The sequence below is a fragment of the Puntigrus tetrazona genome, chromosome 5 (assembly GCF_018831695.1).
Source record: "Puntigrus tetrazona isolate hp1 chromosome 5, ASM1883169v1, whole genome shotgun sequence".
Taxonomy (NCBI): domain Eukaryota; kingdom Metazoa; phylum Chordata; class Actinopteri; order Cypriniformes; family Cyprinidae; genus Puntigrus; species Puntigrus tetrazona.
Genome location: NC_056703.1, coordinates 4,793,723 through 4,812,531, shown reverse-complemented (window position 1 = coordinate 4,812,531; position 18,809 = coordinate 4,793,723). Strand labels below are relative to the sequence as shown.

General features: G+C 36.8%; 1 protein-coding gene across 16 annotated transcripts in view; it reads right to left on the bottom strand.

Moving 5' to 3' along the window:
- The window catches only part of fbrsl1 (fibrosin-like 1), a 258,303-nt gene that overhangs the window by 89,872 nt on the left and 149,622 nt on the right, over nucleotides 1–18,809 (bottom strand). For 14 of the 16 annotated variants that reach the window (XM_043238878.1, XM_043238877.1, XM_043238879.1 and 11 more), the window contains one exon: nucleotides 8,854–8,883. The exons of the other annotated variants lie outside the window; for them this stretch is intronic. In XM_043238878.1, the coding sequence (XP_043094813.1) occupies nucleotides 8,854–8,883 (30 nt within the window). The remainder of the gene's footprint in view (nucleotides 1–8,853; nucleotides 8,884–18,809) is intronic. 16 annotated transcript variants of the gene reach the window in all.

The window sequence follows — 18,809 nt, the reverse complement described above, 5'->3', positions numbered from 1 at the left end:
TTTTTCCGTGGAACACACAAGGAGCAATTTGAAGAACGTTCGCTTAGCTCCTTTCCAAACAATTCGTACTGACCACAGATGTCAAACTCAAAAAAATGCTGAAAACCATCGTTAAGAAACCGCAAAAGTTGGCCATATGGCTCATGTGTTATGTTGCAAGTCGTCTGAAGTCATACAATACCAGTATATGAGGAACAGATTTCAGCAAAATCTAACTACGTATGGCATCGGTGATGTCAAACCTACGGCAATGGCGTGTTTCGCTTGAAAACATGTGAGCTTATGAACGTGAATATTCGATTTTTAGCAACAACTTAACAAGTTCAGCCTGTTTATGAATAGCTATCATATGGCTTGCTTTCATGTTATAGAAAAGGGCAGCGTGAGCGTGCTGTAAAACATCTCCATTTGTATTCTATGAAAGGATAAAAGAGTTGGAGCTGACACGAAGTTGAAGGACAGTGATTTCATTTTTGGGTGAACTTAAATGTTCCCGTCTATTTTTGAAAAAGGTTGAAATTTTGCTCAAAGGCCTTTGGTCTCCATCCATTCCAATAAAAACGCGAGATTAATGCGAAAAAAAAAAAAGAGAAAAATCTTTAAATTCCACACTGGGTCAGATCTCCGCTTCCGTTCTCATGCTGCGTATAAGTAGCACCGCAAAATAGCGAGGAAAACATGGACCAGATGTAACTCCTGACATTCAAAGAAAATACATTCTCAAATCGAGGAAGAGAACATTGGAAACAGTCGTAACATAAATAAATTTGAAAGAAAACCGCTTCCATGCTTTAGCGGTTCGGAGAGAGGTAACATTATGATGCCATTAAGAGAAAGAAAGAGAAATAGAGTTAGAAAAACAGAAAGAGAGAGAGAGAAATTATAGGCAAGCGAGGGAAAGACGTGAGGTGAAGAAAGCTAGAGAAGATAGAGAATGAAAGCCATGCTGGACAGAAGAAAAATGGCATCTCCATATTAAAGTGTGTGTCGAATGTGTCAGTTATAATTTCACGCCGCCCGCGGGGAAGAGAATTAAACCCGTCTGTGCCAGTGTGATCTCATTCACCCTCCGTTCCGACTGCATGCTGAATCCCAGGCTGATGCCGGAATATTGCAGGCAAATTGGTTTTAAATGAAAGCTAGCGTCCTAACCGGCGTTCGGCCTCCCTCTCCTCAGCCCTTCCCCAGGTGCACTTAATCTAATTTCATTAAAGAGATGAGGAGCGATGATTGCTTGTGTCGAAACATTAAGCCGCTCCATCTTCACCTCCATAAAAAAACTATTAGAGGCCTGTCAGCAAGCCTGTGGGTGGCCTGTTTATGACTGAATATGAGAAAAGGAGGACGAGAGGAGAGAGAGAAGAGACAGCTAAGAAGGGTCTAGGGGTAGAGGGTACATTACAGATCATTAGTTCCCTCAGATTGTCAAAATGATGCAGAGAGGAGCAAAGGAGGAAAACAGAGCTAAAAAAGGGCCGAGGACGCCATTTGTCAGGCAGAAAGAGAGGGATGCAGATATATAGCAGGTATGAGTGCAGACTAGTTTGAAAGCATGCGGGGCATAGGCTATATGGATAACATGTCTGGGTCATTTAACGAATGTTTCACCTCAAAAATAAAAATTCTGGCATTATTCACCCACATGTGAACCTGTAAGACCTTTATTGAACACAAAATGTGATATTTCCGATGAGCCCTGTGACCCTCCCATAGACAGCAAGGGCAAATGTTGAGTATTTACATCGGGCTTTAATCTGAACGGAAACGATGCATGACGATGTTCAGACCACACGTGTAGTGATGCTCTCTAAAATGGAGCCAGGGTGATGCAGAGGAGACATATTATTATTATACATACATTATTTTTGTATCCTCTGCACACAAAACGCATTCTCGTAGCTTTGTAAATTTACACAGACATGGACCATTTTAACGATGTTCTAACTACGTTTATGTTCCTTAATTGTGGTAGTATCCTTGCAGTCTGTGGAGGGTCAAAAAGCTCTTGGATTTTAACAAAAATATCTTAATTAGTGTTCCGAAGATGAAAGGTTTTATGGGTTTGGAACAACATTGTTAATTCTCTTGTTTAAGTGTATAATTATAATTTCTATAATTATATATAAGGCATATATTATAAGTGGTGCTTTATGGTATATACTTGACAGTGGAGGGCCATGCATTTTCCATCTAGGCCTTAAGTGGCGTCCTACACGAATGAATCCAACTTTTCTTGATGGCATGATCATGACGCCACGGCTATAGAAACCATAAATATTACACAGAGTTGCAGTATAACAAAGCATTGCATCACAGACAGGTATCTCATATAACGTTTAACAAATACAAGAAAATATTGGTGCGCCCGATGTTCTTACAGACATTTATTAACGTATTAAGCAATAATAATACTGTGAAAACAACTATGGTTTGCTAGCTTTGACTAGTAAATAGCTAGCAAACATCTGACGTTATCGTAAACCTAATAGATGGCCCTGGGTCTGCAGATTTAAAATTTAATTGGTTAATCCAACATTTTAATTGCCATCGAATAAAGAGGCCTGCGCTGTTGATTCTGAAGGACTTTGGCAGATTTCTACGACCCTGGCAACACGATTGCTGAAATAAAATTGCATAAAAGCTCTAATATAAACCAGTGCCATATACATACACTACTGGAAGGAGAGCATCCAAGAGAACAGCTATGAAATAGAGAGAATAGACTATTGGAGATCATTTAATACACATTCATGGAAAAGGAAAGTAAAACTAAGTCAGTGATTCTGATCACTGAAGAAGAAGACGACGACTTTGCTGACCCTGACGACCCACCACTGTTATTTGTCAATAAATAATAATAACATGGTCTGATGAAATGAATATGTCAATCAATGCCTTACTGGTGAAAACAAAATGCAAAGAGAGCTGAAAATCTCATACTGAAAAACTCTACCTTATCACCACTAAAACAACATTTCCAGAATTGTTTTCCAAAAGCCTTGAGTTGATTGAGTCTGGATGAAATACTATGTTTTAAGGAATGCAAAAGCACTGAAAAATGTATAAATGACTATAGCTGATCTTAGATTAAGTTAACTTGTATATTAAGTTGTACTGCATGCCAGCTTGCTCTTTGCTAACGTGTGATTGTGCTATGCATCAGCATGCTCTGAGAACGTTGAAACTACTGTCATTCAAGTGGTAGTGTCAGCTTTGTATGTTACAGATTAGATCGCATTGGTCATATCATTAGGTATTCAATGACAGGATAACATTCAGATCTCAGTAGCACGCTAGCATGTAAGCCTGTGTTAATAAAAACAGGTTGGTCTTAAACAGCGGTGGCCCATCAAATTGGGGCCAACACAAAGATAAAAGCCAAGCGTGTGGCGCTAATGCTTTCAATGTCACACCGAACAACATGATATTTGACAGGACAAATAGCTTGAATTGAGAGAGGGATAAGGGTTAGGGTGTCAACAAAGACAGCAACGCTCGTCAGCTCTAAAGCTCTTCAGTTAAAGGGGAAAATGTCCATGTTTACCTGAAGTGGCTGAAATGACTGGGTGTGTTATTTGACATGCTGTCACACGAATGTAACGGACAGAGAGGAATGAAATAACTGAAATCTCTTTAAGCTGCCCAACAAAATAGACAGTTTTCAGTGTTCACCTGCCAGGTGAGATAGAATCACAGCTGACAGCTCTGTCCTCGAGTCATGCAACTGTGGAAATCTGTCACAATGCGACCACCGGACTGAATGGATCACGTTTTGATTCCAGCGCCGATCAAGATTCACGAAAAGGTATATCTTTTGCGACGCACATCTATGAACCGACGTTTAAAACAATCGACACCATTATTTAAAAGGCCAAGGCAGCATATATTTGATCAAAAATACAGTTTTAATATTCATTATAATACTGTAAAATCATTTAAAATAACCTAATTTTAAATGTCATTTATTCTTTTAATGCTAAAGCTACATTTCTAGTCTTCAGTGTCACATGAACCTTCAGAAATCATTCAACATGATGAACTGGTGCTATATATTTAATATATAAATGTATTGCATAGTTCTTAAAAATGTACGTGCATATTTATATTTATACATACATAATGAATATACACAGTACACAACACACACACACATATACATACACCATTTTTGTAAATATATTTCTAAATATATTTGACATGAAGTTTTCACCAGATGTCGGTAACAATCCAAGTAATCTATACATACAATGAAAACAAATTTTTATAAAGTTCCGGGTAATAAAATGGAATAACACAGGGGAAAAGTATTGAACACGCTTACTGAAGTGTATTTAATACTTTGTATGAAAGCTTTTGTTGGACACCTCTTGCACGGAGAAAGTAGTGGCATCCATTGCTCAGGTGTGATTCTGGCCCATTCTTCTACAAAACGTCTTTAAATCTTGAAGGTTCTTCTATGATCTTTAGTTCTTTCCATAGATGTTCTATGTCAGGTGATTGGCTAGCAGCTTTACTTTCTTTTTCTGAATACAAAAGAGGGTTTTCTTTGGCTGTGCGCTTGGGATCATTGTCTTACTCAAATGTTTGAAATGTTTCATTTTCATCATCCAGCAGATTTTTATCAAGAATGGTCTCGGTACGTTTTTCCATTCATCCTTCCTTCAATTATATTCTTTCTGCCAGTGCTTCCACTTCTGGATTATGGCCCCAACAGCGCTCACTGGAACGTTCAGAAGTTTAGGACTCCTTCTGTAACCAATGCCATCAGTACGTTTCGCAAAACACATTTGCAAAGGTTTTGAGAGAGCTCTTTGCTTTTACCCATCATGAATTGTTTCTTGTGTGACGCATTTGTAATGAGACGCCTTTTTATAGGCCATCAATTGGGACTGAAACAGCTAATACTTATTTCCACTTTGAAGGAGCAGGATTGCTTCCAAATTACTGATATAATTCATCAGGTGTCAACTGGTACCTTTTTGCACCTCCCTTACTTCAAAACTTTTCCCAGTGCCATTCCACTTTATTGCACAGAACTTAATTTCTTTTCTGTTTTGTTTAGCTTTCCTTGTATGAATGGTTTACTTGGATTGTTACCACCATCTGGTGAAAACGTAATGTTAACAGCAACTGAGAAAAATGGTAAAATGTTCAATACTTATTTTACACACTGTATTTATACACACACACATATACATACACTAAATATTTTTAGCGATGAATCAAACCAAATCGAATCCAGTTCAAACCAATGAAACTGATCTAATCCAAATTGTTAGAATCAACTTTCCACTTTTTAAAAAAAAAAATAAAATACTTGACTTGAATCAACATGAAATGCTGCTCACAAGCAATTTGACTTGTATAATGTAAAACAGGACAATCAATGAGAAAAATACAGAGCATCTGGAAACAACTGGACCATGAAAAGTGGATGTTACATACCAGAATGGAGTCAGACTAAATTTTGTCTAAATAGCTATTTAGCTTTTGGTAAGCATTATCGTATAGTCTACAAAATAGTCTACAAAATCTAGTAATGACATCAGTGGAAATATATATATATCATGTTATATATATAAGAATACCATTATCTGTACATATATATATACATATACATATACATATACAAATGCGTCAGAAATATTGGTGCATAAAAAAGAATTCAGATAAAGTGTTCAACCACTTCTTTAGCAATGTTCAATCTTTCTGTACAGGAACCTTTAAAAGAAATTATTTCCTTGAGAAGCACATAAAAAAACCAGCTGTCAACCATTTCAGAACAGGAAAAGATTGTTCCAAAAACGACATAATGAAAGCAAAAATCATACAATGCTCTGCATGAATACAAATATACTATCTCCAGCTAGTTCCAAAACTTTTGGCCGCAACTGCATATGTAATTTCAGCGATGGCTCTAACCCTCAGGTGGTATCATCTGTCATGCACCGCGTGAGCTGTTTTCTTTGAACAAGTCGTGATGTCTTTGTTAATAAGTGGACTCGATCTACACATGAAGCAATTTTATTCAAATCAGCCCAACTGATTACGCCCCTCCAGCGCACCTGCGGGCTGTTTTATAATGCAGTAATGTGTAAAAACGCCATGAGAGAGAATGTTCACGTTCAAAGGAGCTATTGTTCAGGGGAAGACACCTGTTACTATTCAACAGGAGGGAAAGATTAATGCTTTAGATTGGATTTAAATGTATACATTTACAAATAACAGTGTTTATTCTTTTCTGTATGCAAAGCAATTACGATGAGTGATTTTCGAAGGTGTAAACATGTTATCTTGCCTGTTCATAGAAAAACAGCTATGAGGTGTTCACCTGCGCACCTGGACACAAACACTACAACAACCGTGGCTCATTTTCTCAATGCCCTCGCCTATAACTATTATCTCCAAGAGACAAGAAATCCTAACCTGATGGATTCTCCCGAAGGAACACACACTCTCTCTGACTCGCCGCAATTACTTCCATATGTTCTCACGAATGTGAAAGAACAGTCTGCTTCTGCATTTAACATGGATGGGATTACCCTTCATGTACTACATATATACTTCATGTAGTATATATATATATATCCATCTCTTCATCTTAATTTTAAAAGAATCCAAAAACTGACCTTGAAATCAAAGAGCAGGTACACTATAGGGCTACACACACACACACACATATATATATATATATATATATATATATATATATATATATATATATATATATATATATATATATATATATATATATATGTATGTGTGTAAAACATTATTCATGTACTTTTCATGTAATTTAATATGGTCTCAAATATTAATATCAAAGTAGTCATTTCTTTTGAATAGTAGCGTATATATTTCAACCGTGCAATCTCCACGATGACCAAAAAAATATAATATTACCACAGCGCCATGCCTAAAAATAGTTTTAATAACGGCCAGAACTCGCATCAGGATCAACACAGAACTGTACGCCTCAAACCTGGCCACATGTTCCCTCTACTTTCTTGGCCCCAGATCTGTTATGATGAGTCTGAATGTCTAGAAACACGTAAAGGAACACGCGATTAACTCGTGACCAGTAAAATGCATCCGCATTATCGAGATCTGGAACGCAACGTGATTGAGCGAACGAGACCCACAGAGAAACAAAGAACGTAAAGGGCCCTGAAATAAGTGTGGAATACCCCAATTCTCTTTTCTCTGAAGCATACTAGTGTTAAAAGAACAGCAGCCTCTAAAAGTCCCTCTCTTCATCGTGTCAAATCCAAAGAGGTTTTCTCTTACCATCTGCCTCAATGAGGAGAGAGATAAAAGCCTATTGACTAGCGTGAGCTGCGGTTAATGCAAATTGCTGCTCGCTATCAATGTATTATTTATAGAGCGCGCCGGAGACGTTTTCCACTGAACTGGGAGCTTGGCTTACAGGAGATTAGTTATGCTATCACATTCATTTAGCAGGGAGTAATTGCTTAACTGCAGGGGAATTAACACGTGTTACACTTCCACTGGAGCTACATGCTGTTTATATGGGTGACAGACATTACAGGGTTATCAATATTAAAAGATAAACAAGCGCTAAAGGTGCCGGGAAAAACATTCCACCGGAAAAGATCTGGCAACCTACAAACCGCTAACCAAATCTCGAAAGCATTCGTGACCAGAGCGCATTTGAATAACAAATTAGACATAATGGCATAATCGGAGGCCTATCTATCCATCACTATATGACTGTAGCTGTTGTTTATATTGCAAAGAATATGCAAACGAGTATCTTGCGTGGATGCTATATGTATATATATATATCATATTAAACAAGAAAACCTGCAAATTTCACGTCCACCGACGAGATAGCAAATCAAATTACTAACCAGAGACAATATTTTACTTGCACATCAAAACAGTCGTGCAAACTATGTACACTTTTACACAGAAACATCAATCACACTGTATATTAGGTGGTCTTATCTGTATGTACTTACCTAAAAAAATAACTACAGTGTACTTATTGTGTTCATGTTGTATCGCAGAACACTTTTGCTGCTATTGAGGAGGGATACGGGTAAGGTTAGGCACTGGTTTGGTGGTATGGGTAGGTTTAAAAGCGTTTTGGGGTCTAAGCGATGGGTCAACAGTGTAATTATACATGCAAGTACGGAAACATATAGGTTTTTTTGAAAATATGTATGTGAAAAACATTTATGCGCACGATTGCACCAAATGTTTCATTTAAATGCAAGTACCCAGTAATTAAGGCCATCTAATATAAAGTGGTGCGAGTGGAGCACGATAACTCATTTCTAATCGATGATTCTGCAACTAGTCTTCATAATAGTTGCTAGAAGGTTAAAAAAAAGGCACCTTTCAGATACAAAACAAGGGAAACCCATAAAAATACCACTCTAATGCTAATAAGAATAAGAAATACAGTTACTTTAGCTAATCAAAGACACTTTTTATTCACATTTACAAAGCGCTCGCCTCTTTAAGTGAAGTTCACAATAGCACTTCCTGCCTAGAATTAACTAGCACAAACATCAAGACAGGTGTCTAGTTTTCAGGTTCAAACGACTTCAAAGTAGTGGAACTGACATGCCAAACGCAATGACACCTCGCACAAAGCTTAAAACACTTCCGCAATGAGTGTACTTTCTCTCTATCGCACCGCGTTCGCCTTTGTATGGCTTTAATATGCAAATAAACAACAATCACAAGACTGGCAGCCATTTTCTGTCATCTACACACATACACAAACACGCATGCAGACAGGAGACAGGCTTTCATACTATAAACTCTTACTCACTCCACGGCGGGTTAGGTAAACACACAAACACTCATGAAAAGAAGTCTTACCTTGTCATCGATGTCACTCTCGCTGTCACACTGTAAGGAGATAGTGAGAAGAAGAAGATATGAGAGAATTATTCATTCATTCTCCGACCTCATTATCGGTTCAGGTATGATTTTTACGGCTCCTCTTTTTTTTCCTTCTTTCGGTGACACCTTTCAACAAAAATGGAAGCGATGAAGGGGATGAAGTGATACGTTTGAAAGAGGCTGCCACGGTTCAAAAGCGAGACACCACGAAATCCAACTTTTGCATCGGTTTTCAGGAGCGGGTTGAGAGCCGAGCGGCTCGACGGATCATAATAGATGGATAGTTGAGGGGAAATAATTCGTATATGAACGAAACGCTGGCAAATTACCGGGGGCAAAACTATCCGAAAGCTACGTGACAGCCTGCCGGTGCTGAGACAAAAACTCAAAGCAAGCGAATGCATAAATGCGACTCGCATTTAGCGTAAAGCAGCGCTGAAAAAAACGAAATAAAATAAAAAAATCATCGAAGTGACATTTTAAGGTAAAAAATATACATTCGTTTATGTGTAGAAAAAATGGATTGCAATCATTGCAATATTTTAGCGAACAGAAAATCATTTAAAGTAAAATTATGACTATTACTTTTAAAAAAAAAAATGTTTTTCTCTCTCTCTTTAAATATGCACTGTACAGCTGGTATTTTATATAATTTTGTGTAAAAAAAGATATTTTGCAATATTATTTAACACACATAAATTAATGTTTATGTTTGTAGAGTAAAAAATCTGAGGCTCAAATGCTATGTCTGGATCGCATTGTCTCTTTAATACATTCCTTTTGTTTTTATACTAGATTTCTCAGAGGCAAAAAAACCCCTAAAAAGTGCATTTAAAGTTTTTCAAAGCAAATTTGTATAAAAATCTACCTGATCTACCTCTGAAACGAAAACGAACTACGTTAAGTGAAGTACATCAGATTCCGCCAATAACTTATTACTTCACAGAAGAAATGTTTTTCTGAAAACAGAATGCAGAATTGTTTCATCCATCTTAAGGTTAATCTGTGGTGTTACAAAGCCAGTTAAGAGAAAGGTACGGGGAAGAGGCTTCGTGAAAGACCTCAACTAATTTATGATGGACGGCACAGAAAACGGTACAAACTTTAAAACATCAAAAAAAAAAAAAAAAAAAAAAAAAAATTAGGATGCACATGTCTCCCTCTCTCCATGTTACAAAATACCCTCTACAACACTTAGCAGGCGCTGGAGTGCCGTATTCCTCCATAAATTTTTCATGCCGGGCCATTATTGCACACTCTTGCGCTTCTAGCCTTTCATTTGAACGAGTGGTGGAGGACATTTCGGGTCTCGCGGCATAAATGGACTGCAATTATGCATATGCAAATGAGCAATTACAAGCCATTTGCACTTAAAGGACTGATCACAACCACTCACTTTTGTTTTCTTAATGAGGATCTGAAGTTGGTGTTTTTTTCCTCCTGAAATGAGAATTTTCCATTCAACCTTCTTTAGTCTCTACTTAGAATATGATCGTTTGTTTACGTCCGAGCGCGCGTGTGTATGCTTTTTAACGAGAGACGTTCTCGAGTGTAGTCTGTACATCTCCAAGACTTTCCGACTTCATCCGCTGTCGCAGTACGAGAAACGCCGCTCATACAAAAGTCACTTTCAAGACAATAATCTTTCTGCTGGTCAGCTCAGGCAAATGTTTGTGACAAACATGAGGTTCATGAGAAACCTGTGTGTGGAAATCTTTCATCCTCGGGAAAAACTGGTGATCGTATGCATTATTAATAAAATGAGGGGATTGTACCTGTGAAATTGACGAACAACGGTAAGTCGAACTGCATTTTAAAGAGTGCACTTAAATATTTAAACAAAATAAATAAATAGCAACAGTTGGTAAAAAGGTTCTGTTCGTTAACTACATGAGTTTAGTCAATTAAAAGTACTTCTAAAGCATCAACAAATATTGGTTAAAATAAAGTTAGTTATATTTATTTAATTTATACCAATAAATTAATTCCATCAAAAATTGCATTTGTTAATATTATTCAATGCATCTGCGCTAACACGACCTGCTAATGAAAAGCATTTATTTTAAATTAAATAGTCAATGCATTAAAAATGAGTGCTGTGTTGGAAAACGATACCAAAATAAAAAGGATGGGGCAGATGAATGAATAAATAAATTGACATTTAGATCTTCTGTCCATCTTGCTATTCAAGCATAGAAGAGCATGTCTTTGGCCGTTGATGCCCATCATGTGTTTTGAATTTGTTATAAACAATAAAACTATCAAGCAGGCGCACACACACACACACACACACACACACGTTAACCTATTTCTCAGTTTCCACCAATAACGAAAGCGGCTTTCTTGTGGTTTGATTTGTTTGTGCGTGTGTATGCAGAGGCTGTACAGCCTCCCACGCAGGGTTTCACCGCACGCTTTCCTATAGCTCACACGAAAAAAATAAAGATTAGGCAAAAACTGCAGCCAGGGACAGGCAAACTCTCAGAGTGCTCTTAAATTCAAAAGCCTGCATTCGCTCAATGGAAATTCAGCGCAGTTGAGCAGCGCGCCTTTGTGTGTGTGGATGTTTCATGTACGTCTGTGTGAGACTACGCTGTGAATTAAAGGCACCCATTCATTTACTCCGGCTAAACAAATCCTAATTGCTCAGCTCTACTTGTCACAAGTCATCCACTGTAGGTCCGAGGCATTAGCGCAAACAAAGAGGCTTAGCTGATTGTCAATCGTGTTCTTATTCAGGTGGGATTTCCTTGTTGGGTTGATGTCAAACAGTTCAAAGTCAACAGCTCCTTCAGTGATTCAAACTGGTGGTTACATTTCTTCGCTCTGGTAAGTAAGAAAAGCTGCGTTTGACTGTATGCGGTGTAACAGCCAATACGGCTAACATTCCACCCCGAAAGCAATGTTTGCTGGTGCCATACGATTGTGTGCATGTAAGTATGTGGGTGTGAATATATATGCACTTTGAACGCATAAGACTTGGTCGCACCTACATCCTGTGCGCCGAGGAGAGGCCCAGCTGAACCCAAGAGAGGACAAGAACAGAAAACCTGAGCAGCAGGAGACAAACAGGAAGACATGGAGCGAAATCATTCAGAGCAGAGTGCAAAAATAATTCTGAGAAACAAAAACATATTTAGAGTGAGATTCCCGGTTCTTTCACTGTACCGTAGCATTGTGTTCTGGATATACAGACCCTGGAGCACAAAAACAGTCAAATGGGTCGTTTTTGGGGGTAAATTGAGATTTATACGTCATCTGGAAGCTGAATAAATTTTCGTTGTTTGTTACAATATTGGCCGAGATACAACGGTTTGAAAATCCGAGGGTGCAAAAAAATCTAAATATTGAGAAAATCGCCTTTCATGGTGTCCAAATGAGGTCCTTAGATATTACTGATCGAAATATCTTCAAGGAACATGATCTTTATTCAATATTCAAATGATTTTGACATATTAATATTAATATTAAGTGCGACTTAAGACGGGTTTTGTGCTCTGGGGCCACATTTAGGCCCGGTTTCACGGACAGAGTTTATCTTAAACCAGGACTAGGCCTCATAATTACATAAGGATATTCAAGCTTCTAAAAAGTGATAGTATGACTAGCCCATGTTTGTGAGCACGTGTGTGTGAAGTAACATTTTTAATTCCTTTTATATCATTTCATTTTACACGACAACATATATATACTTCATTTAACTGAAACACCGAACACTGTCATATAAAAAAGTAACATGATACAACAAACACCACAGCACTGAATTACCACAATAATAAATTAGCATAGAGTATGTTTTTTTTCGTTATGTACTGCGTGCATAAATTTTAGCACCCTAATTAAAGCCCGTGTGCGAAAGTACCCTCGCTGCAACTAAAACCAAAGTGCACAAAACACAGATCTATAAATCTGACATGAGAGGACGGCGGTGACTCATGCAGAAATTAAACACAGCGATAAACGCAGCAGAGTAGAAAAACACATGAGATGGACACGGAGAACATACAATAAAATGTGGCGCTATGTTTACATTGGACATTACGGCTTCTCCTGTCATCTCCCGTGAAGAGGGTTTTGACATTTAAACAGCTTTCTTCGCATTTGGTGAGCTCGCTTTATTTACAGGCTCCCTCGTGAACGCCGCGGCACGTCCGCATGTGTGTGCGTGAGCGAGCGAGTGTGATTTATTCACAGCGAGTCTCGCTCTGGACCCCGTGGCTTGGGTTTTGGCCTGCCGACGGGCTTATATATTTCAGCTGAAATGGGAACGGGAGGAGAGGGAGGGGGGAAACTGTCTAATATTTCAGAACATTTTCCTGGCAGCATTTTAATAGACACGCACACCAAGGGGGGGAAGACAATAAGCGTTGCGCATCCCGGAGCACATTAAAACCGACTGCCCAAATCAATAACACAGTTGCACCTGTCACATGCTGAGGAGATTGGGAATGAATTGGCCTTGGAGGGGGAGTGAGAAACTAGCCTGACGACAGCCATGCTGGCTCAACATCAGCGTCTGCCTGGGGATGTCTGGATGAATACTGATTCCAGGAGTACAGGATGCCAGAGAAACCAAAAAATATGCAAAACCAGATCTCAGCACCTTCCGCGAATACATTTCGCTGTCGGCGCCATGGCAACAGCACAACAGTGACATCATCGGGGGCTGTCAGCGCGTGCGACAATAACCAGGCCCGTCTGCGGCGGGCGTCTCGTGATCCGTATTACGAAGAAAAGAACATCCGGAGCATCGAATGCGACCGTTTGTCTTAAAAATGTTTAGCCGGGGAACATCACCGGCCAAAAATCAGGACGTTTCAAGTTGCGGAGAACGGAAAACACCTTAAGTTCATACCGATGTCTTAATCGTTGACTGAAACTATCAGAAATATTACTGACACGAAGCTTAAATATAGCACTTTGAGGCACAAAATGAGTCTTATGTCACACGGGTATATTTGTAGCAAGTCAACAATAAATAGTTTGGGTCAAAATGATCTAAAAGTATTATTTTATGGCAAAAAAACAGAAGATCATGTTCCGTGAAGATATTTTGTAAATGTGCTACTGTAAATATATTAAAACATTTTTTATTAGCTATATGCATTGCCAAGAACGTCATTTGGACAACTTTTGAGCTATTTTCTCAATATTTAGATTTTTTTTTGCAACCTCAGATTCCAGATTTTCAAATAGTTGTATCTCGGCCAAAACACACATCAATGGAAAACTCATTTATTCAGCTTTCGTATTTTGCATAAATCTCAATTTCAAAAAATTGACCCTTATGACTTTATTTGTGGTTCAGGGTCACATATATCAGATGAAAATTGGAAATTCTAAAAAAAAAAAAAATATAAGCAACGGAACGTACAGCAGAAATGTGGCTTTGGCAACTATCTGAAATAAGCTAAAGCACGCAATTAATTAACCAATAATGCATGATATTAAACATTAACTAAATAAATGTAAAATAAAAAATGAAACTACATAAACTAATAAAACTGACAAAAGCATGGGGAAAAAAACTGAAAAGTTCAAATAAAAGCTTATTTAAAATGTAATAGATATAAATAATATTACTAATAATTTTATTCCCAAAATGTTTGTAAAAAGCTGTAAGGAGAACTTTTTGGAAAACTTTATTGGAATCATACTTGAGGCATAAACAACATAGACATTTTCTAAACTACAGTTATATTTATGCATTTTGACCTACAACGAAAAAAAGGATATATATATATATATATATATATATATATATATATATATATATATATATATATATATATATTGTTTTTCAGAATGCACCAACTTGCTCAAGGTCAGCTCTCAATCATGTAGGCTGTTTCTTCATAACATATAATCACAGAGGCTAACTTCTTCCTGGAAGGTCAAATGGAGGTGAAGGTCAAAGTTCAATTCCAGGCTTTCAAACGTACACAAGCGTGCAGCGAGCGAGTCCGTGAATACAACACTACAGGCTTTAAATAATTGAACACAAGGCTGTATCTGTTAGTGTTCACTTTAGGCGACTCTCCCTCTCAACGGCCCGGCGGGAAACTTGAGTCGTTTCAGACAGTCTCAAGGGGCCGAGTAGATCGTAGTAGTGTAACTTCAACTAGAATGACAAACAACAAAAGGCCGGTGCTCACAGGCATCAATTACACGACTTCTGGCCAAGAATGATTTTGTCCCAACCACCCTAATTAGTACGGGACAAATTCCTTACTATAGACTGAATCAAATTACATGGAATCATATTTAATATTTTAATAACACTTTCATGTTTAATTTGTTAACGTTACTTAACATAAATTATTAAAGAACAACCGCAGCTTTTATTAATCTTAATGTTACAAAATTATTTAAATCTAAAACTTTTTTTAATCAAACATATGAACTGTGAACTAACAAAAACAATTGTATTTCGAAACAGCCTTATGATAAATGTTAATAAATGTTTTTAAAATATATTGCCCATAGTTCAAGCTAACTAATGCATTAACTACATATACAATTTATATAAAAATATATATAAAATAATAAAAATATATTGCTCATACAAGTTAGTTCATGTTAGATAATGCATTAACCTGTGTTAAAAATAAGGCCTTATTAAAGTGTTTGCAAATTATTTGAGCATAACCTAATTAATAATCATGAGCTAAGCATTTATCATGCTATTTTACTGTATTTTGGGCCAAATAACGCAACCTCGTTGAGCATAAGAAACCTTATGCATAAATGTTTATTCTAAATTATTAAAAACTTTTGAACAGCAATAATGTATTAGAATACAATAGAATATATATATATATATATATATATATATATATATATATATATATATATATATATATATATATATTTTTTTTTTTTTTTTTTTTAATTAATTTTTTTACTCCAAAGAAAGCACGAATGCTTTAAAACTACAGCCCTTATTGTAAAGCATCACTAAATATTTGAGCATAACGTAATTAATATTCACGAGCAGTAACTTCATCATGCTGTGACATCACCAGGGCTGTCTAACGGTCCTTCCCTCTCAAACACGCTTCGGAGCCACCGTCTCCACCGTCTCCACAATTTTTAATGCAAAGCATTAAAGTCCGTGCCAACACAAAAAAATCTTACCCAAGCAACGGAAGGGCAAACAGTTCCTGGAGCCTCTCTTACACAAAAGCATGTTAGAAACAAAAATGGCTGCTTACAATGGCAAAGGAAAGGAAAATAATCAAACGGTTTTTGTCTATAAATACATTCGAGGTCAACAAAGAGCTTTCACAGAACTTTGCCAGCATAATATTTCAGTCATGTTGCTCAAGCGCCAACCTTCAGAGATGAGAAGACACCAGCTCTCCTTGACCCCGGCATAAATGATGGATCAAAACCAGCCGCCCACACTTTGATTTGATCAAGGCATCAAATTCATGCAGCTTTTGACATGTGACTTTGCCTTAGGGCATTATGGGAAGTGACTGGACCAAAGAGAAGATAGATTAAGAACTATTGATCTGATCAGGGGGCTGAAGGTAGAAATAGAGAGTTGAGAAAGAGAGAGAGAGAGAGATAAAGATGCATATAGAAAAAGAAGAGTGTGAGCTGATGTGGGAGGGATGCAGAGAGAGAGAGAGAGAGAGAGAGATGATACAAGAAAGGCTTCAGAGCTGGCAGTCTGTTAAAGGGTCACACACAACAGATGAAAAAAATCATAAATGAAAACTCTGTGTGAAGAAAACTTTAAATAATAGAACAATACAATTGGTTTGGAATCGTGAACTTTTTTAGTGTTTCATTCAAAATACATTAAACTGTTATTTGACATTTTTGTTATTTGACTTTTCAGTTCATTGCATTTAGTTAAGTTGTGCATATATATATATATATATATATATATATATATATATATATATATAGCATGCACAACTTAACTAAATGCATGCACAACTTAACTTTATATATAGCATGCACAAGCTATCCATATCATGCACAACTTTAACTTTGCATTTAGTTAAGTTGTGCATGCTATATTATATATATATAATGTTGTTGTCTTGTATTTTGTGTTCTTGTACTGTTTGCACTAGTCTGCACACTTTGCACTTCATGTGGCTAAGACGCTGAGTTTTTTTGTATTGCGTGTGGCTTCACGTAGCACCAGGTCCGTTGTCTCATTTCACTATGTACTGCACAGCTATATGTAGCTGAAATGACAATAAAAAGCCACTTGACTTGACTTTCCAAGCCACAAGTAGATAACCTCTAAACAGGTAGTGAAGATGTCATTTATGAAGATGTCATCAGGAACATCCATTAAAAAAAAAGATATTTTTTATAACTCTGACAGCTTCATCAAGACTTCATATTAAATAATGTGTTGATAGACATAACGGGATGCTTTAATGAGACTTTCTACACAGATATCTACGCGTAGAAACACAAACGATCCTGCGCACAAGAGCTTAAGCCGAAGCATGCCTTCAAATACGACATCTAAACAATGTCTTGAGGTGCGGTAACCAGAGTGTAAGTGGAATAATAAGTCACATTACAGATGTTCAATGCATTTCTTCCAGCTCTCTGCTAAACGCTGGAACGGTTTGGTTGTAATCACTGACTAACGTCTGTAACCGAGCCAAACAGTGCCTCTGTGGCTCTCAGCTGCCGGCCCATGAGAACGCTCGAGACGTCTCACGGCGTTTGGCTGTGTGTGATGTGACAGCAAATCTCGAAGGAGAGCTAGGGAGTTTTTACAGCACTTAGGGTCTATTTACACTTAGTCACTTCATGCGTCTTGATCGATCATCTGCTATCTGTTTGGATATGCACATCCCACTCACACTTGGCCACATGAACGTGTTTCTGCAAAACAGATCTAGTGCTCCTTCAAAACTGGATTTCATTTCCCTGCACTATATGTAATACAGTGGAGCTGATATTTTATAGTTCACTTTAGACGTCCTACTAACAACGAGTGACTTTGCTACTACATGTTAACTAGCAGTCATTGGAGTATTAGTAGACTGTCTGCTTAATATCTTCTAACACTTTATTAAGTCATTCAACTAACCCTAAACTTACCCTAACAGTCTAAAATTGCAATTTACTCTGCAATACTTTCAAATGTATAGTTTTTGTAAAAATAACTAGCACAGTGAAAAACAGTAAAAGGATATTCCTTGAAATACTTGAAATAAAAAAATAGAAGTTAAAAAAAGTATAAAAAGTATATATATATATACATACATACATACACACACACACACACACACACACATATATATACATATATATATATATATATATATATATATATATATATATATATATATATATACCAACATACACATATACGCATATATATACACAATATACATATATTTTGTCAATTTTGTAAATTTTACCATTTAATAAAAATAAAATTAAACATACTAATTATAATAAAATAACAATAAAAAAATAAAATAAATAAATTATATATATATATATATATATATATATATATATATATATATATATATATATATATATATATATATAATACACTGATACACTTTAACAAAATTATTAAAAGTTAAAAATGTTATTAAAAATTTATGTGACAATTATTGAAGTATGCTTTACAAGAACATAGTCAGCTTTTCTACTTCAAAATTTCACATTGACGTATTTCAGTGCTTTTGTAATTTTTTTTGTAATTGTAAAATTTACTGGCATTACTGAGCAAGCATTTTTCTACACCATTTTGTCCCAGTGTATATCAGCTGTAAAACACACACACACACACACACACACACAAGGAGAGAGTGCACTAGGCCGTAGGAATTTAAGTGAGGGTGCTGAAGAAATTAGGCAGGAAAGGAAGGAAATGGGATGTTGACTTGAACTGGCCTCCAGGGCAGCAAAGAGCCTCTCCCTCTGCAGTCTGA